This window comes from Alosa alosa, chromosome 11 (genome assembly GCF_017589495.1).
Source record: "Alosa alosa isolate M-15738 ecotype Scorff River chromosome 11, AALO_Geno_1.1, whole genome shotgun sequence".
Taxonomy (NCBI): Eukaryota; Metazoa; Chordata; class Actinopteri; order Clupeiformes; family Clupeidae; genus Alosa; species Alosa alosa.
Window position 1 is genome coordinate 27684414 of NC_063199.1, and position 20346 is coordinate 27704759.

General features: G+C 44.0%; 5 protein-coding genes across 7 annotated transcripts in view; 2 read left to right on the forward strand and 3 right to left on the reverse strand.

Moving 5' to 3' along the window:
• Window positions 1-1005, reverse strand: part of tat (tyrosine aminotransferase) — a 9856-nt gene extending 8851 nt beyond the window's left edge. The window contains exons 1-2 of the mRNA XM_048256143.1: window positions 805-1005; window positions 1-67 (exon numbers count right to left, since the gene is read on the reverse strand). The exon at window positions 1-67 is cut by the window's left edge and continues 253 nt beyond it. Coding sequence (XP_048112100.1) covers window positions 1-54 — 54 coding nt within the window. The 5' untranslated portion in view covers window positions 55-67; window positions 805-1005. The remainder of the gene's footprint in view (window positions 68-804) is intronic.
• Window positions 1006-4235: 3230 nt separating this feature from the next.
• On the reverse strand, window positions 4236-8650 carry LOC125303867 (TERF1-interacting nuclear factor 2). 2 transcript variants are annotated; one of them, XR_007195127.1, is made up of 8 exons: window positions 8455-8650; window positions 8173-8335; window positions 7354-7577; window positions 6632-6730; window positions 6072-6230; window positions 5497-5610; window positions 4842-4950; window positions 4236-4642 (listed from the first exon to the last, which is right to left on the reverse strand). XR_007195127.1 is itself a non-coding variant. In XM_048257820.1 (8 exons), exons 2-8 carry the CDS (start codon window positions 8288-8290, stop codon window positions 4594-4596), a joined length of 828 nt encoding a protein of 275 aa, XP_048113777.1. In that variant the 5' UTR covers window positions 8291-8335; window positions 8455-8650; the 3' UTR covers window positions 4236-4593. The 2 variants fall into 2 exon arrangements, 1 of the variants encoding a protein (XP_048113777.1); XM_048257820.1 differs by having other exon boundaries at window positions 5484-5610; window positions 6129-6230.
• Window positions 8651-8941: 291 nt separating this feature from the next.
• pdf (peptide deformylase, mitochondrial) lies at window positions 8942-10990 on the forward strand. The gene is made up of 3 exons (XM_048257821.1): window positions 8942-9059; window positions 9367-9992; window positions 10339-10990. The coding sequence occupies exons 2-3, from the start codon at window positions 9398-9400 to the stop codon at window positions 10494-10496; spliced, it is 753 nt and encodes a 250-aa protein (XP_048113778.1). The 5' UTR covers window positions 8942-9059; window positions 9367-9397; the 3' UTR covers window positions 10497-10990.
• spata2l (spermatogenesis associated 2-like) lies at window positions 10796-15036 on the reverse strand. 2 transcript variants are annotated; one of them, XM_048257819.1, is made up of 3 exons: window positions 14262-15036; window positions 13208-13541; window positions 10796-12949 (listed from the first exon to the last, which is right to left on the reverse strand). In XM_048257819.1, exons 2-3 carry the CDS (start codon window positions 13538-13540, stop codon window positions 11621-11623), a joined length of 1662 nt encoding a protein of 553 aa, XP_048113776.1. In that variant the 5' UTR covers window position 13541; window positions 14262-15036; the 3' UTR covers window positions 10796-11620. The 2 variants fall into 2 exon arrangements, with proteins under 2 accessions (XP_048113776.1, XP_048113775.1); XM_048257818.1 differs by having other exon boundaries at window positions 14227-15034.
• A 651-nt stretch (window positions 15037-15687) lies between these two features.
• On the forward strand, window positions 15688-18909 carry si:dkey-238o13.4 (uncharacterized protein LOC560780 homolog). The gene is made up of 6 exons (XM_048257451.1): window positions 15688-15893; window positions 16266-16373; window positions 16464-16603; window positions 16998-17094; window positions 17411-17535; window positions 17811-18909. Exons 1-6 carry the CDS (start codon window positions 15809-15811, stop codon window positions 17985-17987), a joined length of 732 nt encoding a protein of 243 aa, XP_048113408.1. The 5' UTR covers window positions 15688-15808; the 3' UTR covers window positions 17988-18909.
• The last annotated feature ends 1437 nt before the right edge of the window (window positions 18910-20346 follow it).

Genomic DNA, 20346 nt, shown 5'->3' on the forward strand with positions numbered 1-20346 from the left:
ATTACTCTGAACATTTTTGCCATTCATTTGGACTACATAAGATTTAGGATCCATTGTTAAGCAACACCTAGGGTGTGAGATGAATCACAGCACAAAAGAATGAGTCTGACATTCAGAGGTTGAGTCCAAATAAATTGAACCTTTAAAGCTTTAGAAAAACAAGTAATAGAAAGTTGCGATCTAACAAGAGAAGTTACAGTTCTTGAAAATATTTATTGAGATGTTTAAAAAATAACTTAATTGGACAAATATCATTATTTAAGAAAATCTAACATTCTAAATTTCCAAATATTTGGAGATGTACTGTAGTTGCATGTGTGCAATCTGCCGCCAGGAGTTGTAACGTACAATGAGGGCGCAATCCTCCACTCATTCATTGACAAAAACATAGACACGCAAAAATATTCATGCGAAGGGTCTAAAATTAGTTAGGCTACTCAAAGCCACATTCTAGGATTGCACAAAAACAATTACCTGTTCATCCAAAACATGCAGAATCAGATAAAATAGCAAAGACAGAAAACCCACAATCATGCACTGTATAAAAATGACGAGTGCAACTAATTGACAGAGATTTATCTAACAGTTATCTATTATATCCAACAGCAGCACTAAATTACTATTTCAATTCAATGTATAATTAATACTTCTGTTCACAATTTTCTGCTAAAATATCAAAATTCATCAAAGTAATTCCATATGTAGCTTGAGATCCGCCTATTTTAAATATTTTGTTCAATTCAAATTTGCGCTTCATTATTTTAGTGCCATTTATTGACATGAGATAAGATGCCAGATAAATACCTGTATAACGTCTGAACAGTTTTCACTCAGCAGTAGACTGTATTGTAGTTATATGCAATGTATGTGCAGAATGAAATTAAAACCTTTCCATAGACCGGCTTTATAGCGAGCCCCCCAAAACTGGGTGTCGATTCCTGCCCATTTTTTCATTGGTGGAGGATGAGGGCTGTCCCAAACTCCCCCGTTACATCATTGCTTAAAATTTAAAACACTTGAAGGTTTAGATTTGAACAGTATCAATGAACTCTTTCCGCTTACTGGGAGGCGTCTCTCGACCCGCAGGACATGTGTCCTCGTGCGTAAAAGCGCAAACCATGTGTGCACGGTGATGGGCGCTTGATGATGACCGCGGCGTTTGAACAGCCGCTGACGGTCAGGGCCCCGAAAACATATTTACTGTACTTCTGTTCAGTCAAAAATGATCTCAGCATTTTCGTATTTATATTTATCAATACCCTAACATAAAAATGGCGTTTGTAGCTTGATAAAGTAGCAGCCTTATCACCGAATAGTACATGCTCCTTGTCTTTTCTCTCTGTGAAGAAAGTACAAGGTGACAGCGTCTATCACAGAAAGTTCTACATTCATAAAATCATATTGGATTTGTGAGGGGTTATAATGAACACGGGATTGAGTGATGCATCGTGACAAAGTAATGCTTCAGAATATTTTCCAGAAAATGTATAGGCCTATGAACTACATAGTGACTATAGCAAAGACACACAGTGTGGCAGTTATTTACTTTTCGTAAATATTGACAAGTTCCAAAAAAATCCATTTCTATACGCGTCAGTGAAATGCTCTCTGGCGTCAGCGCAAAGTTGCCCGGGCATCACTTTAGAAAATATGCGCACTGGCTTGGTGTCTCCAATATCGTCAACCTCACCATAAAACACATTTGACCGGGTAATAGACAACATCAGGAACTTTCAAGGGTTATCAGCAATCATTTTCGAACTGATCCCCAACCCCCCCCACACACACACACACACACACAGGAGGGGATCCTGTTTTGCTCATTTTCTTTGAGGGCGTATGTCTTACATAAGATCACCATCCCCTCACGTTTCTAACAGGCGGTTGCTGTGCGCAACTGAGCTGCCAAACAAGGGAAGGGCTGTAGCCTGTTATCGTTGTGGCGTTTTTTTATATTCAGGTGGACAAACAACACACAAAAAAGATCCCATGTTTTCACTTTGAGATTCACCTAAAAAACCATACATGATGTAACTCTTTTGTCCTGGCACACATCAAGTTCTGTAAACAAGTGTAGGCCTACCTCTGCCATGTATATACACAAATAGTCATGAAATGGTCCACACACATTTGCCTTGAACATTGAACCTTTGTCTTTTCTACTGACCAAACCTTTTTTCTTCTGGTTGCTTGCTTTATTTAGTAGCGCCCTGTACAAAACATTTACAATCTGCAATTAAAATCCCCCACCCCCATCATCATACATACAAAACAGGCGACCACACAAGTACACTTTCCCCTAAGGACATGGCCCTTCTGGGCCCCTTTAACCTCACATCCCCCATTGTTTCCTTCCATATTTTATGCTTTTCTTATTTCCTCTCCATTTTGGACTAATTCTCTTCAGATTATTCCAAGGAAAAAGTCCATGACTACTGCAATGTTCTTATGCCCCCCATGGGGGCGATTCATTCATAATTACATTCATTCATCCCACACCAGGCCTCTGAGCTCTTTTAGCCTCTCCAAGTAGCATGTCAGTCTACACTTTGCACTGTGAACATATAAACATTTCTCTCTCAAAGGCCCCCAAAGCCCACTAACTGTCCCAGCATAACCCCACGGGTGCTGTGCTGAAGTAGTTGTGTCAACACTACGTGCAATGGCCTTAGGGAACGCTTGATGACCCCCCCCACACACACACACTCCCCCATACCTCTCTTTCTCTCTCTGTCACCTTTCTTCTTCTAAAATTGACATCACCAATCATGACTGAGAGTGATGAAATACTGGTGTGTGCTTGTGTGAGGTATAGTATACCCACTGAAAACACGCACAGTGATTGGACAATAAAAACCGGGCTGTCGTATGGCTGGTGGGCTGACATGAACTGGAGATTTGTGTGTAACAAGAGCCAGGTGAAAAATTACTTCACCCACAGAAAAACAGACATATTGTACATTTCACAGCTGGGCAGGGAAAAAGATTGTGCTAAGACTCAAAAACATGAGTTTCAGTGGTTCAGAGTTAACAAAAACAAGTCACAAATTACAGTATGTGATATACTGATATGAGGTAACGGTAACAATAAATTACTGCAGCAAACCAATAGATGCACATGTGTCCATAAAATAACATTATAAATATAAACAGATTTATGCTTACATAACATACATATTAACATATGTAATTCACACATGCACATGTGTGTAGAAAAAATTGGACTACAGGACATGATCTGAGTCTGAATTGTCCGACTCACTCTCAGAGAAACAAAGATTTCACATCAAACAATACACTGTCTTTATCCTCCTCCTCCTGCTCCTCTTCAAAAGATACAGTAAGCTGTGTGACATTTAAGAATGAGGTAATATTACTAATAAATTACTGCAGCAAACCTTGCACCACATAGATGCATGTGTGTCCATAAAATCCCCAGATAAATAAAAAGGCATCTGTGCTTATAATGTACAGATTATATATGTCTTCATGCACACAAACAGTTCTCCTTCAACAGTCCCAGAAAATGTTGCTTCTTTTCTATTGGACTACGGGACAAAGTCTGAGTCTGAATTGTTCGACTCACTCTCCACAGAGGAGTCAGAAAACAAAGAGTTCACATCAAACGACCCATTCTCTCCATCCTCCTCCTCCTCCCCCTTCTCTTCCTCAGACTGGTTCCCCGTCTCCTCCTCCCTTTCCTCCTCTTCCTCAGACTGGTTCCTCGTCTTGTCCGCCCCGCTCATGCTCGCGTGAGGTAGAGGGAGTCGCCTGAGCACCACAGAAGGCTGGAGCAGCGGGGAGCGGATCAACAAGCGCTGAGTCTCTGCGGAGATCCTTGTCACACACGCGGGGCTCGCTCCACCGCTCCACGCCGCCTCCTTGGGGGAAGGGGCCAGGGAGGGGAGTGGGGCGGGGTCCTGGTTGGGACTCCTGGTTGGGAGGAGGATGGGGGTGTCTGGATCGAGGGGAGGCGTGAGGGAGACGAGGGCTCCTTGTGTGAGCAGCTCTTGGGAACACTCCAGCAGAATGCTTTTCATACGCTTGTGATGTGTGGAGCACATCTGTCTGAGACCTGACACCAGCGCCACCTCCACTCTCTCCTCGCATTCCTCCATCCTTAACACATCTTCCCTCTCCCTCCTCTTCACCCCCTCCTCCTCCTCCTCCTCCTCTCCTCCCTTATCTCCCTCTATCTTCTCCAGCTCTTCTCCCTCTGTCTTCTCCAACTCCATCTCATCTTCTTTCCAATCTCCTCTCAGGCCTCCTGCTCCTCCTCTTTCTCCTCCTCCATCTCCTCCTCGGCCATGATCCCAGATCAATTCGTTTGAGTCCTGCTCCTCAAGTAGGAGCGGGCTGTCGAGGTTCTCACTCCCCTCCTCCTCCCTTAGCCTAATCTCTGGGGTGGAATCTGCGGTCCAACTGGCAGATTGAGGCTCTTGGGAGCAGCTCGGCTGCTTTTGTGTGAAGTTTCTGTGTCTGTCTCCAGTGCAACAGTTGTGACAGCACAGTTGTGGCTTTGTACTCTGCTGGGAATGCCTGAAAGTGACTGGAGAAATGACAGGGCTCAGGTTTCCATGTGCAGAGCACTGGCTACATGGTAGACTGGTGGTGTTTGGAGAGCTGCTGCCAATGCTCAAGGCTGGGTGAATGAAGAGCAAAGAAAGAGGGAACATTAAAAAAAAAAAAAAAAAAAAAACAATTTTGCATAATATGCTATTGCAGGGACATTCAACGGTGTGTCCTAATCACAGCAGTCACAGCATCACAATCCGAAGCAAAACTGAAAGATTAGTCATTAGGTTATAAGTGGGGGAGGTAAAGAAACTGTTCAAACACACCACATTGTAGTAGCCTCTTCAAAGTCACAGGAAGACTGGTCGAACTGGAGGCCAGCAGGTCCAACAACAATTCTTCCCCTTCTGTCATGGGCCACTGTCTCCTCAGGACCTGTCAATATTCACTATTATTACTACTATATTATCACCCAGAGAGAAGAAATACTCTTTACTGATTGGCTGGCGGGGTGGCTTTTAATTCTGAATAACGGGACACCTATGAAGTAGATCTGGTAAAAAAAGTTTTATTGCCATTCCATATCAATGCTTATGAATGGTAACTATAACAACGATAGTAGGACGACGGTTGAGCCTGGAGGCAGGCTTCGCAACAATGGAATCAACTGTAAACAAGCTAACTGTCCATGCTATCGCAGTTATATAGGGCCAACGGGCGGAGGCAACTCGGGCGGAGGCAACTCCCTTCCGCTGCGCGTCGGGGAGTTCTTTGCCCCTCGCCCTCGTCCATTAATTCCGTATAACAGGACACCTCGGCGGCCGTCCCTTATTTACTATCTAATTTTATCTTACTGAAATGGTCTCTCTCTCACACGCACATATGCTGTGCCTACAGGCGACCCATCCAAAGCAAACACACACTGACACAGATATAATGTACACCTACAGGTTTAAAGAAACACAGACCCATGCGTATTACCTGGTCCAGGCATGTCGGTTGTGGTAGTGCAGACTGTAGCTCTTGTAAATAATGGTCCAGCCTCTCCTCCAGTTTCCGGGCATACTGTTCACCATACTGCTCCTCCATAAGTTCCTATTCAACAACATTTTACTTTAATATACAGTATCAACATGTAGGGGGGAGCCAAAGATGAAAGATTTAATAAAATTATGATATTCATTTAATTTTCTGGAGGCATTATAGCTGTACTACTGCATTATTGTATTAATACAACAAAAGACAGTAATATAATATAAGCTACAATGACATATAGCATGAAAATGGGTTTGGTAGATAAAACCGCCATATATATTCAGCTCTGGCATTAGTATGAAGATTCTGCCCCCTGCAGGATATAACTTAAATCGGTCACCCACACGGCAAATGATTAACATAATCATGCAATACTGATATATCATTAAACGTACAATTAATACTGCCTTCTTAATTAAAGCACAGGAGTACATTTGAAACATTAAAATAAAATAAAGTAAAAGATAACTTCAGCTGTCCAAGACTCATCTGGACAGCCTATTGATGCCAATAACATTCACCTAGTTAAAAAGGAGGGTTAACAACAGATGCACAGCGTGCACTGGATCTTAGTTTACTCTGATATAGGCTTGCCGGCTGTCCTTGTCTCTGGCAAGAGACACCACAAATTCTCTGAACTCCACTGAATTCTTTCTCATCAGGTCCATGTGTCTTCGAGACTGCGTGTAAACAAGTCAGAACAATTACAATTCAAGTTTCTACATGTCTAAAGTATCTCGGTCTGCAGCAATACAATGCTAACACATCGGTTTATACATATTGCTGATTAACACCAGTCCTTTTAGACAAGTCACTCAACTCGGCGGCCATGCAACGCACTTTGGGCAGTTATTGGGCAGCTATTTTCCTATTCAAGAGAATGGGGAGGCATACAGGAAGGGGCGGCATATGTGTAGACAACGGCCATACAGCGTTACGAACTAACCCCATGCATTTCTATGGAGGATTCTTTGAGTGCTGTGTCTCCTCATAAGAAAGTCTCTGTTTACACTACTCAGGTCACATCAACATATATTCATGTGGAACTGATGCCCCCTAGTGGCAATGGACCTTTACTCACACATCTGCTGTACTGAGGGAGTTGGCTGGGGAAGAACTTCATGGTCTTCTCCATGGTGCTGACAGGACAGTGGTCCTTTCGAATCATCCATATGATCACCTGAGAAAGATCAATGCAAAAGATTGAACTTTCGCCCCCAAAAACAACTATAAAGAGAGCTATGACTCCTTTACTATAGTGCCTGAAAGACATGTAATAGAATAAACAAATCTCTACACGTATTCCAACACACTACACTTACATGTAGTATATTTTAAACAGTTAATCATGTTTTCATCCCCACAAACGCAGCTGCAGAGGAAAATCTTTCCAGCTCATACACATGAACAAACAGTCTCTGCTGCATTTGACAAATTATATTATGGAATATTAACATGATGAATGCGGGGTCTAATAAGTCCTCTCTCTCTCTGCCTTGTGGATTAACATGATTGGATATAATGTAAATAAATATCTAGTCGATGGTTAGCACGAAATGGGTTGATACATGGGTGAATTGGTTAGTATAGGTACAAATAATGTGGTGACCACATGGGCTGAGCTTATGTGTTGAAAAGTTCATAAGTGTTTTTCAGATCCTGCATCATGGGCCAGGTGTTGGTGTGAATGTTTTTGCTTCCAGCCAACAGGACTTCTTTGTTACTGAATAAAAAGCGTGGTACGTTAGCTTATGTCTAGTATTTCTAATCACACCACAACAATATCACAGCAAAGCCACCCACCAGTGTCTTAAAGCCAAACACGATCTTCATGTGTTTGATACAGGAGACCAGGCGAGGCAGGAGGTTCAGAGTGACCTCCAGGAACTCTATGACACGCTCATATTGTTCAACATCGCGGGCCCTCAGAATCGCCCAGGCCTCAGCAGCAGCAGCACGCACACTGCACAGCTCGGCCAGGGTCAGGGAGCGCCAGTCTCCCTCCAGCCACAATGGAGGCCCCAGCACTGCACAAACACACACACACACACACACACACACACACACACACACAGAGTGAGGCACCTTTGACAAGGTCCAAATAACCACAACATGCTCCTCAGTGCAAAACACATAAGTAACATGCTATGCTAACACTTATTCACAATTACAGTGGAAGACTTCATCAGAGCAAAATATATTTTTTAAATAAGGCACTACTGCTCTTTTACTGGATAAACACTGCATTTATCAATTATCCCAGTCCCAAATATAAAAGTCCCACTGCAAGTAGGGTATATGATTCCACATTTTAACACTATCCAAAATCAGGTGAAGTGAAACTACACTGAGCAATTTGAAATTGTGTGATGTGAGGTTTTTATTTCTGACAGGTAATCAAAATAGTCTTCAACATTGTGTTCGGTGGGGGAAATGGCGCACACAGGTCGTTGTATTCTGAAGTAGCCAAATAGCCTATCTATAACATATTTAGCCATTGCATGCTAAGAGGCTGTTTTCTGTAGGCGAATTATTTTTTGGAAGCCTACTTGGGATTGTCTGATTTGGGATTTTAGTCTACCCTATAGCAATGACAATATTAGCCTAGGCTAAAATCCATACCATTCAGTAGATCGGTCAATCTCCCACTCCAAGCATATTCAATAATCCAGAGAGGAAGAGCAGGTAGAAGTTTCACACACTTTACTTCTGTCTTCTTGAAGTCAACAGTGTTCTCCATTATCGTTATCAATGCCAGCAGTCTCTTGGTAGTTCTTCCTTAGTCCTGGTGCAGAAACGGAACAGATACAGCGACTTTCCAAATTAAAGTTTTCATAACTGGCAAATGCATCACTTTCTTTATGTTGCTGCGGTTTATGTAGTCCCTCCCAAAGGCTACCCTACCTGCTCTCATCTCTTCCCTGCAGATGGGACATGTTCGGGCAAGAAATGATGCGGTGGGGCCCCCGCACAGGCTTTTGCGGGATCGCACTCCACGCTGAGGTAGCGAAAAAACAAGATACACATATTAATATTGTATTAATAACTCGATGCCATATGTTCGCTGAATTGCTGTCCGGTCCAGTGAAGACTATTAAGGTTAGATAAAGTTTTGCAAAGGCAAAGGCGGGCCCCTTGCCTGTTCGAAAGACTGAGAAACAGCATGTTTTAACAAAATAAAAGCCGTCCTTTTTATTAAAAGGCCTACTCATTTTTTGTGGTTAATTTAACATTGTTTTTTTTTATTATTATGATAGAGTATTGTACGTATTTCAATATTATCATGATTACTTTTCCAGGGCTTGAACATTACTTAATTCTACGCCTTGGAAACTTTTATTCTGACGCCATGTAAACAAGACATAGGCGGAAGTAAACGCTGTAGATGGATAGGAAGTCAAATTTCCATCATGGAGGCATGGTTCTGAAAGTCACCAGATGATAAGAAATTACTTTACTTATTTCGTGTTGAAAGTGCATTGCAGAAATTGGTTGAGTGGATATCGTCGGTAAGTTCACTACCACCATGACCTTTATATATGTTACGAAAGCAGTCTTGTGTATTCCCTGACAGGCTACACTACACTGTAACGTAGCCTACAGTATGTTTTGGGATTTCCATATTTGTCAGCCTTCATGTTATGCTTTAACGTTAATAACCTATTAACCCATGCATTGTCAGTTGTGACTGAGAATCTAGTTTGACAGCAAATGAATGGACTTGTCATATGTATTACCATCAGAGGGCGATATAGAATCATCTTGGTTTGTTGTGGTACTTGACAATATCTGGTGACATGTCTTGTTCTGTTACAGTCACTGAGGGCAAGTACCATCCTGTCCAGACATGACACGACCATTGAAGGGGACTCTCTGGCCCTGCCTAGTGAAGATCTGCACCTCCAGACCCCTACAACCTAACAGTCACCATCCCCACCGGCTACTAATGGCATCCACTCTATCCACCACCCCCTCATGTGCCCACTCCAGTGACATCAAGGTCCGCTCCTACCTGCAGTATGTGAAGCGCAAACTTAAGTCGCCCCCCAAGCCCCCTTACAGCCACGTGTGCCAGGTGGGAGACCCTGTGCTGCGTGGACAGGCGGCCACCGTCGCCCCTGAGGAGGTGGGCAGCGCGGACGTCCAGCAGGTGATTCGCACACTCGTGCAGGTGATGCGACGGTTAGAGTGTGTGGGACTGAGTGCGCCCCAGATCGGCGTGCCACTGCGCATCCTGGCGCTGGAGTACCCCGAGCAGATGCTGCAGGACAGCTCAGAGGCGTCCCGACAGGCGCGCGGCTTGGAGGCCTTCCCGTTGCGTGTCTTCATCAATCCAGAGTTGCGCGTGTTGGACGGTCGCACTGCAGTTTTCCAGGAGGCCTGTGAGAGCCTCTCAGGCTTTTCTGCATCTGTTCCGCGTTACCTCTCAGTGGAAGTATCAGGTGAAGGCCTCATACATACCATAACATACTCACAGCAACTTTTTCAAACTAGCACGACTGAATACATACTCACATACATGGATTAAGCCTTGTCCTGAACTAATAAGAGAACTTCAATGGAGATTTTTCCATTGAAAAGGCTACTAGACTAGGACTAGGCTTAAGGAATGTACAAGAAATTGGCCATATGTCTTGATGTCTAGATCAGTACAGAATACAATGTTCCCCTGTAAAAGTAACATCCTGAATGCCAGTCGTACCAAAGTAATCATTCTAGTCAATTATGGTCAGTGCAATAAATGAAATGAACCGTCAGTGAACAGTTTTCTCTCTCTTCTCTTGAAAGGTCTGAATGAGAAGGGTGAGCCGATCTCGTGGCAAGCGAGTGGCTGGCCCGCTCGCATCATCCAGCATGAGATGGACCATTTAAACGGTGTCCTGTACATAGATCGCATGGACAGTAAGACCTTCATCAACATTAACTGGCAGCAGTACAATGAGTAGCAGTGGGAGTGATCATGTTTTTTGGTGCCAAGTGAACTGAGGCACATTGAGATATCCAGAAGGTAAACCATGCAGAACAACTGAGAAGAACTGGACCTTAAGGATAACGTCAATCTTGAATTAGGATTTGTGTGTTCACATGCAGATGAAGGTTAATTAGAAAACTATGGAAAACCTTAGTCATAGGAGAAATCTGGCAGGTTTTCACATAGATCTCTGGTCAATGAGTACTCTTGGTGTGAAAAAAAAAGCAAACTAACAGTAGTCGGTGACCTCAAGAAACAGAGATCTTTGAAAACTCGCCGTATTTCTCCTTTAATGTTGTCAACAGAGGTGCATTTTTTGTCACAGAGAGGATCATCATATTTAACAGCGATCTGCAAATGAGTATGCACTGTATGACTGAATTGACTGCTATCCAATTGTGGTGCAATTGCTGAACATAATGTGTCAGTACATGTGTGTGTGTTCATAAGAATAAAAGACTTTGTTTACATTTGTGTCTTGCAACAGCAAACAAATACATCAGAGAGAAAGCAATCAATGGCTTTTAAGAGTCTAGAAGACCTTTCTTTACCCAGTGAGATCTCCAAAAGAATGGGATGAAAATACATCAAATCCATACTCAAACAGATATTTTCCTTACAAGCACCAGGAAAAAAAATTCAGGTATCATTCTGCATCTAGTAACAATGTATGTTTCTAACCCCCACCACAAACCATCTTGCTCCTTAGTTCTCTCTTTCAATTTAATGGATTTTAAATTTGAAGTGAAACTATCACCCACAGCCCCCTGTTGATATCACAAATCTTTGGAAGACAAAAGAGGTTTTCACTACATACTTGAGAGAATGTCTTAGAAATGTAGCCTGCAAGAAACACTAATAAATGTGAAAGAAGAAAATATATAAACATACACATCCAAAACAAGTTAGTATCACTTTGGTATATATGGGTGTAAAAGTGCTTGAAAAGTTCAAACTAGTTTCCTTTTATCCAGTCCTCTAATCTTCCCTGTGAGACTTCCTATAGTTTGAGGAATACTTCAAAGGCAGCATTGATAAAGGTGAAGATGCACAGGCCACTGTGCTGGAGAAGACTGGTACAGCCATTTAAACAACAAGTCACACCGGAGAACCCGGGTAGTCAAAGGGGTTTCCACAGAGACATTGCAAAGGGCTCTTATACCAGCACTCTTTGCAGAATTGGGCACAGCAGTGCCTGCACAGAAACTCAGTAGCGAGAGAGCACAACTCACACACATCCCTCAGTTCGCGCACACTGTGTGTTTTCCGTTTACAGGAAGCTCCGTCGAGGCAGGAGGCAGAATGAAAGATCTGGCAATTTAGGCAGGCGAACTGGGGATGGGTCCAGGTAGAGGTGCAGCACTGATGGAAAGGCATGGACTTGTTGGGCTCCAGCTGGTACTCCACGTCGTGGTTTTCCTGGGCACAGCGTTGCCCATCCTCGCACAGGCAGTCGTGGGCACGTCGGCAAGTGCGGCAGGTGACATGCGGTTTATCTGTGCCCTCTAGACAAAAGTGCCTTTCTGGAAACCCAGGTGGGGAGCGCTTGTCCTTAGGACTCATGAGTTTGATATGTTTTGTCTCACTTTCGGCTGCCTCTGGCAAGAATGCCTCAGTGCTGAAGGATATGTCGTGTCCTCGATCTCGGCAGTAGTCGAGGACAGCACAGGACGTGCAATGGAGAATATTGCACTGTTGACACAAGCAGTTGTAGCGGTTTCCAGACTCCACACAGCTACACACCTCTAGGGGCTTTTGAGAAACACCGGGTGTGGCACTGCCGGTACTCTGAAACGTCTGCTCCTCAAATGGGCTGGTTGGCTCAGGCCTGGCCCCTCCACCTGGCGAAGATGGGGAGGAGAGCCGGTAGTTCAGGGTGGACCTACACAGACGTGTCTGCGAAGGCGCCTCACCGGTGCAGAGCACAGGGCTGCTGTGGGCCTGTTTGAGATGGCGGCGGGAACCTTCGGATTGAACGGTCACCCCCACAGCCTCGGGACTTCTGGATCCACCATCTCCCTCTCCTGTGTACAAGTCCTCATCCACTTCTGAAGCGTCGCAGCAGACCTCCTTGATAGACCGCATGTGGACTCCCAGGCTTCTCTGGACACTCTGCAGCGCCACCTGGAGGCTGGGGCCTCTGCGTCTCTCCTGCACCAGCCTCAGCTCCCACTCAGACGCCCGCACCTGGGGCCGACTCAGGGACTCCAGCGTAGAGAGCAGCAGCTGGCACTCACAGCGGGCGGTGAAGAAGCTGCAGGCCAGGCTAAGAAGATCGTCTGGCCGCACGGGTGATGTGCCCAGGCACAGCTCCCACTCTCCACTGGCCCCAACTGAGACACGGTAGCCCAGCAGACCGAACAGCTCTTCCACCTGCTCCATGGACAAAGCTGGCCTGACATGGTGTGTGAACATGCCAGAGTAGGTCTAGGTGAGAGGGGGCAGAGAAAAACATCAATGTTATAAAATGCTTTGTGCTAAATGTTTTTCCACAGGTGGTGGTTGGCCAAAACAGTCTTCAGTTCAATAGGAGATGCTGCACTTGTGATTAAACAGAAGCCTGAATGGTTCATAAATAAGCAGGTATGGTTCTAAGTCTGTATGGTTCATATATTTTTGACTTTCTAAATTTTGTTTTCAGTTGATCACCGTGCTAGATATTGCTGTATATCTGATTTTACCCACCTTGATTATTCTGTACTCCTTCCTCCACGGATACAGGTAGAGGTTGAGAGAGGCAAGTTCCAGCACCTCAAAAGCCCTGGCCAGCCCCTTCAGTCCAGCCCTGGCTGTGGCTGGGCAGCGGAGTGACTCCTCCATGAACGAGAGCACGTCCAGGCCGTGGGTGAGGTAGCAGTCATCGGAGCTCTGTCCCATGAGGATGTCCTCAATGTGCTTGCAGAGCTCCTCATCTCGACAGATCAGGCTCCAGCCTCCCTGTTCAATGTGCTGCTCCAAGCTGGCCTTGTATGCTTCAGGGAGACTCAGGCCGTTTGTCTCTTTGATGCCAGGGCTCATCCTGAAAAGATGTTAGTAGCAAGAGGAGTTGAAAGAACAATTTAAAGGAAAAGATTGACAGCCACTAAAAATGTACTTTAATAGCTATTAATTAGCTATTAATTAGGAAAAAAGCGCAACCATCAAAGCTAAAAGCAAGTGCGTCGAGTGAACCATCTTGTTTGCAGCACAGTACGGTGTGATCATTTTTTTGTCGGTGACATACAGGCCCGATTAAGAGTATAAACATGATGTAAAGTGGCAACTACACAACCAGGTTGTTAGTAACCTAGCCAGGAAGGTTAAGTTAGTGTGACAATATTCGTTTACTTTAATGTAATTCATCAAGTTAAATGACTGCACCAACTAAACTTGCTCTGAAGTTTACTACGTGTAAAATGATTTCACAACAGAGCGATAAGTAAAAGCCACTAACTGCTAGTAGACAGTTGACAGATTTGTTTCAACTGAAATCAGCTGACCTTGCCTGCTAGCTAGCTAGCAAACAAACTTATAGGAAAACCCAGCTCGGAAAACAGCTAGTAGTTCTCACACGTAAGCGACTAGCGTTTCTACATTAGCTCAAAGTAGGCTAGTTAGCAAGCTAATGTACCAAAACTTTGTGTACGAGAACGATGGCTAAGTTACCGATTAAAGTTAAAGCAAGTCGACATGTTAAACAGGGGAAGAACTACAAAACAAGCAACCTTTCCGCGTCTCTTCGGCGTCCAAAGTTGCTTACTTGTTGATTTACAATTCGGAAGAGTGAAAAATGATCTTCAACTCTAACTCATGAGCACACATTAGTTTCATTTCACTTCTGACGCCGCATCAAAAATATTCAAACGTAACTTCCGTGCAGCTGTGACTACACACGAAACATTGTAGCCTATGCCACCACTGTGATATTTTGTAATGGCTTTACGTGATTTATCCATTACCCTGCCCTACTTTAAAAATAATTTTTTATTATTAAAATCACTGCATCCTCTCCATGTGTTCCTGCCATAGACTGTAGGCTATATAGTCTGGTTCCTGCCAATGTGTCGTTTCTATTCTAGCAAACTGACATGGATCTAAGCTTCAAACTTTTGATGCAGTCTGTGAATATCGCGCATAGACAGTAGGTATCGCGTCACGTTCTCTCTAAACACATCTGTGTCTGATGAGCCTTCCTGGGCCTGGCCTACAGGTTGCATTTTTACAATTTCGCCACAAGAGGGAGATGATCCAAATGGGAACGAATCGTGCGTTTCCCAAAACCATTGCTAACCTGTTAGTTAGTTGGTTTGCAATGGGAAATGGCTTTGCAACCAACAAAGTTGCTAACTTAGTTTTAACTAGGTTTTTGGGAAATGCGGCCTTGACCATTTGAGTTGCATGTGGCCAATTTCAGTGCTGCTGCAGTTCTGCAGTTGCATAATAGCCTACAAATTAGTTAAGCAACATTTAAATCTACGCAGTATCTCATGTGTAATAAAGTGCATGGGCGCATGTGTAGGCCTAGTACGTTTTAACCTTCTAATTCGTTTTATGTTCACTAGTTTGTGTTCCCGGTCAAAAAAGACCGCTGCATTATGACTTGTTATGAATCCATAGTAACACATATATTATCATCTAATGTTGTGATAGACCTTTGTAGCCTACCAACTTATGCTTTATTGGATATTACAAGTTTTATTTTTTATGAATTTGCTATTGCCTGAGGTCATGCAAGTCAGAAAGGGGATTATAATGGGCAAAGGTTCCAGTGGGGGCTGGCATAGAGAAAGAAGGGGAGGGTGTGTGTTTGTGTGTGTGTGAATGTATGAATGTACAGAAGCACAGATACATCAACAGGTGTGTTAGACTCGATTTTATACACTGACCATTTTCTCACCCATTCATTTCTAATGATTGTTACAAATCTTTACCTCCTGGAGCGAGACTATCAACTCCATTCAGCAACAATTAATCAACTCTTATCACACCATTTAATGACCGTTAAATTAGCCAGTTCAGCATAATGGACTAGCCTATGCCTTATCACTTCCGAACTTAGTTAGTGTGTCGTCTTAACAATCGAACAGTGAATAATGGGCGAGGTGTCCCACCATCTAATCCGGGCGTGGCTAGGATTGATGACATTGACATAAGGGCGGAACCCTGGACCCTCGTATCAGTTTAAAGGGTCTCAGCTCTTTATGAAGAGTTAAACGGGCAGATAAAGTCACAAACTCTGTCACAACCTCTTCTAGATATAGCCTATTGGCGAAGTTCTCTGATTGTTTTGATTTTTTTCCGATCGTAATGTCAAACGGGGACAGGTTGGTGTTGGCACTTGGCGGTGCAGGTACCGTGGGATCCGGGGTTGTCAAGGCACTTCTGGATAGGGGTAAGACATGCCTTTCGGGTAGAATAGATTAATTTGCCTACGCTATAGGCTTGTTATAAAGGCAACGTCCTGTGTGAAATACTTTTGTTATGTATTTGTAATAGGCTGTTCATTGTTGTCCTTGAATCAAAACAGAAATAAACAATTTAACATGTAGGCGACCTTCGGTTTATCCCATAGGCAGTAAAAGGTTTATCCAGAACCGGCTACAAATAGAGGGCTGGCGTGGCGCGTGTCAGGTGGAACAGGCGCACGACGTTCGAATTCAAACTCGCTCAGGGTGCGGGAGCGCTTGATGGGCTACCCTTCTATGTCATGTCATTCAATTTGATGTGTGCATCTGTATGTGATTTTTTTCGCCTCGATGTTTAGGTTTCAGGGTAGCCGTGATCTCCCGCGACAGCGCCAGATTGGATAAACTCAAGGATTTTGTTTCTCCGTCCACCAAAGGCAACTTGATCACATTGGTGGGGAATGTCGGTGAGAGGACAGCTTGGCTAAAACCTTCCTTCAAAAATTCTCAACACGAGCCAGTTGCATCTGAGTTGAATTTGTCTCTCTTTAACTCAGGCACAGAAGATGGTGCAGAGGAGGCGAAACAAGCTCTTCTAAAACTGGTGGGGAAGGTGACAGATGTGGTGTCTTCTTTGGGCTTCAGCTGGTGGCAGGGTGGACCCCCTCACACACAGACCGTAAAAGAACTGCACTGGGTAAGACTTGTAGCCTTTTTATTATTATTATTATTATTATTATTATCATTCTATGTACTTCACTTTTAAACATTTTAAAACTATAGGCCTACTCTTTGCTTTTATTAAGCTTTGCTTTTGTTTATGTAAAAGCACATTGAATTAACCCTGTGTATGAAATGTGCTATATAAATAATGTTGATCCTGACACCTCTAGATTCACAGACATACAGTACTTTTAGCATGTGTTTCCCCTCCGTCCTGTATCCAAAATTTCTCCTTCCAGTTTTGTCTCATGTCATGTCACGGTTCTCTGTCTCCTCAGACACCCTACAGACATCTTAACTTTTTTTGATTGTACCCCTATCTTGTCTCATCACTGTCTCTTGCTCATCAACTTGGTCTGATTCCTTAGGTCATTGACACATTACTGCTCAGCACCTTTGTCTCATGGAAAACCTTCTTCCCCTTGGTGAGGGATGATTCTGACTGCACCTACACGTTCATTACAGGTGAGTGCCACTCCTCTTCATAATCTTGAGAGAGACGTTATGAAACCACACACTTTTGATTGTAAACTAGTTGGCTATTAATGCTCAGATAAATTGTTGAAAGAAGTTATCATTATGATAGGCCCTTAAAACAAAGCTACTGTGTACTTTGTTGTATATGACTCTTTTTGTCATTTTTTGAAGCACTGGGTACCACCTTAGCGCTAAATAGGTACTCAGAGCATTGACAATTGAGTGTTGCTTTAAAAGTGGCCCTTGGATGTTTTTAAGTGGATGGGGTATTAGTTAGGCTGCAATAACAAGCTTATCCCTGCAGGTGGTGCTGGAGAGAAGATCCTGATGCCTGGCACTGGGTTCCTGACGGTGGGAGCAGCGAGCGCTCTGGCCTTCTGTCAGGTTCTGCGGGAAGAGTACCCTGATGTCTCCTGCAAACTTAATCAGGTGTGTGTTGGTTGTGTACACAAAACACGTCCCATATTGTTGGTGGACAAACAACAATTAAATAACAAGGTTGTTTTTGTTGTTTTGTCTAGGATCAACAGCAGGTTTTTGTTAGTCTGCCATAATGTATCAGTACTGTATCAGGCCCTGTAGGTCATGGATACTTAGAACAACTAGTTATTTGTTGTTCAGGTAGATCGGTGACAAGGTAAAAACTCTCTACGATACTCCTCAACAGGTTTTAAAGCATCTCTCTGGTTCTCCTCCTCTGGCAGGTGAAGATCAACACGGGAGTGGCCACTCCAGAGCGCATCGCCCCTGGGTTCCTGAACCACCTGGAGCTAGGGGAGGCAGTGGCGACGCTCATCGAGAGACGGAACACCTCCCACACCATCTACCCGGTCAGCTGCCCTGCTGACCTAAAAACAGTGATCCTGGAGGGGAATCTGTAGAGCCCATCCGCTTGTGACGGCATCAGCAGCAGTCAGAACCATCATGTGTTGGAATCCTTGGACATCCTCTCTGTCTTTGCTGTTGCCAGTTGATGTTTTTGTTTGTGTGTGTGTGAGTGTGTGAGTGAGTGAGCGAGTGATTGTCTGTGTGTGTGTGTGTGTGTGTGTGTGTGGGTGTGTGTGTGTGTGTGTGTGTGTGTGTGTGTGTGTGTGTGTGTATCTATCTTTCTCTGTGTATTTGTGTTTGCGTGTGTGCAACCCCTTTTGCATGCCAGTAAAGAGTATATTAAGAGGATAAAGGGCACAGCTTTGAAATATCAGCCATTTCTGTAAATGTATTATTTGTCTGGCTCGATTACATTACACTGCGTGGACAGATCGACAGCAGTGAGCACTAACCCTGTGTAAATTGAATTGTGAAGTGCTTGTTGTGGGAATTGAATCAAAAAATGAAAAAGAGAAGGTGAATGCGATTTAACACAATATTGTTTTATGCTTTCTTTTTATTGTACAGATCTTTTGACTTTTGACTTTGACTTTGATCTTTTGACTAGAAGCCACTCTACTCTTTGTGTGTGTTTGTGTGTATTAGTGTTGATTTGTGTGTGTGTGTGTGTACATGTGGTGGGAAGTGGAATGCTTCTCCCCATTTTCGCTCACAAACACAATTTTGCCCCTCCCACCCTCTTAGTGTGTCCCATTATCCGAGTGCAACCAAACTTGTAAATAGGGGCTGCAATCCCCCACCCTGCCTCACACACAGCCCTACGGATTACCCGTATGCCACAGGAAGATGAAATGATTTTGTAAAGAATGGATTGCATTGTTTGTTAATGCCATTGTTTATGTCCCTGTCATTTGCATACAGTATGTGCTTTAGCAATATGAATGTCATGCCAATAAAGTAACCAGGATTCACAAAGCCTGACTGCTAACAGACTTTCTGAAAGGGATGGGGTTTTGGGGGAGGCTGGGAGGTTGGTTGGTTGGGGGCTAAACAGGGCTGTTGTAACAGTCTGTCGTGTATTTGTGATTGTGTGTTGGCCAACAGCCAAATTAGACCAAACTTTAATGAACAACAGTGGGACAATCTATCGTCCTGGCTTCCCTGCTCTCTCTCACTCACACACACACACACACACACACATACACACACACAGACATATAGGCTATACGTAATACAAATAGCACACATAGGCACAGAACAACACTCAGACTTCACATTTCTCAGCTAACTTCAAAGCTTATGACAAAACAGAAAACAGAATGCAGTGGGCTATGGTAAGCCCTTGGATTTCCAAACTTCTCTGTGCACTGCATAAATTCCTGTCATCTGCAAAGATGGCTTTTCACCGCTGCTTTGAAGGTGAACTCCAAGGGACTGTGAGGATATGAAAAAAAGAATGAGAAAAAGAAAGAAAGATGGAAGAGCAGAATGAGGCCAATGAAAATAATTGCAGCTGCGCCAAAGTACTTAAACAACCAAGCACACACATTTATTTCCCTCACTCGAATCTCTGATCAGTTGAGAATCACTGACAAAAGTAGAGCATTGTTGTGGTTGGGCGTAAGGGGGCACAAGACCTCACAGGATACACAAGACATCTTCAGGGTGTGTGTGTGTCTGTGTGTGTGTGTGTGTGTGTGGGTGGGTGTGTTTAGGTATGTGGATTACCTGAACCAAATGAGACAGTAGCCATGGTAACAAGAGTCATAGGAGAGTTAAGGGGAGGGTGTGATCTCTGCCTGCTCTGGGTCTGATTAGGACTTGGAACCAGACCGACGCTACAAAACACAGAACTCGATCGAATCCTCGAAATCCTATAACCGACGGGGAAAACAAAATAGAGACTTTGGCGAACAGTGCTGCCATCTCTTTCCCTTGTCGTGAGAGTGTAAGCTGTCCCTGCCAAAAACGGAGCACAGCTAGGCCTTAGTCACTCTATCCCCAAAAAAACATCAAACTCCGGTCTGGGAGACTGACACACAGCATGATACATTGATCAGCAACATACATACACACACACAAACACACACACACACACGAATGCCATCTACCCAAAATGACCATTTATTATGACATGTGATTGCCGCCTGATCCCCCACACACACACACACAAACAGAGACGGGTCACAAACTCACAAAGATGACGAATACACGGAACTCAGCTCTATGGGGATGATAAGCCTTTGCGTGACTACGAGGCTGCCAGAATGAGGAGAGAAAAAAAAGGAGAGAGAGGGAGAGTCGAATAGAGTGCTGAGGATCATTATTGGAACCCATCGCTGTGAAGTCCACTGATACGGAGCGCACAGGGTGCCCCCCACCCCCGACTCACCCACCACCCCACCCCCCTCC

Excerpts from the sequence above, each read along its gene's own strand:
- LOC125303867 (XM_048257820.1), bottom strand. The coding sequence starts at position 8,290 with ATGGAGAACACTGTTGACTTCAAGAAGACAGAAGTAAAGTGTGTGAAA. Across the intron at positions 6,231-6,631 it reads TCCCTCAGTACAGCAGATGT|TCTCGAAGACACATGGACCT; the intron begins GTGAGTAAAGGT and ends GTTTACACGCAG. Across the intron at positions 4,951-5,483 it reads GGACCAGGTAATACGCATGG|GTCCTGAGGAGACAGTGGCC; the intron begins GTCTGTGTTTCT and ends GAATATTGACAG.
- spata2l (XM_048257819.1), bottom strand. The coding sequence starts at position 13,540 with ATGAGCCCTGGCATCAAAGAGACAAACGGCCTGAGTCTCCCTGAAGCA. Across the intron at positions 12,950-13,207 it reads AGGAGTACAGAATAATCAAG|ACCTACTCTGGCATGTTCAC; the intron begins GTGGGTAAAATC and ends CCTCTCACCTAG.
- pdf (XM_048257821.1), top strand. The coding sequence starts at position 9,398 with ATGACACGACCATTGAAGGGGACTCTCTGGCCCTGCCTAGTGAAGATC. Across the intron at positions 9,993-10,338 it reads CCTCTCAGTGGAAGTATCAG|GTCTGAATGAGAAGGGTGAG; the intron begins GTGAAGGCCTCA and ends TTCTCTTGAAAG.
- si:dkey-238o13.4 (XM_048257451.1), top strand. The coding sequence starts at position 15,809 with ATGTCAAACGGGGACAGGTTGGTGTTGGCACTTGGCGGTGCAGGTACC. Across the intron at positions 16,604-16,997 it reads CCGTAAAAGAACTGCACTGG|GTCATTGACACATTACTGCT; the intron begins GTAAGACTTGTA and ends CTGATTCCTTAG. Across the intron at positions 17,095-17,410 it reads CACCTACACGTTCATTACAG|GTGGTGCTGGAGAGAAGATC; the intron begins GTGAGTGCCACT and ends TTATCCCTGCAG.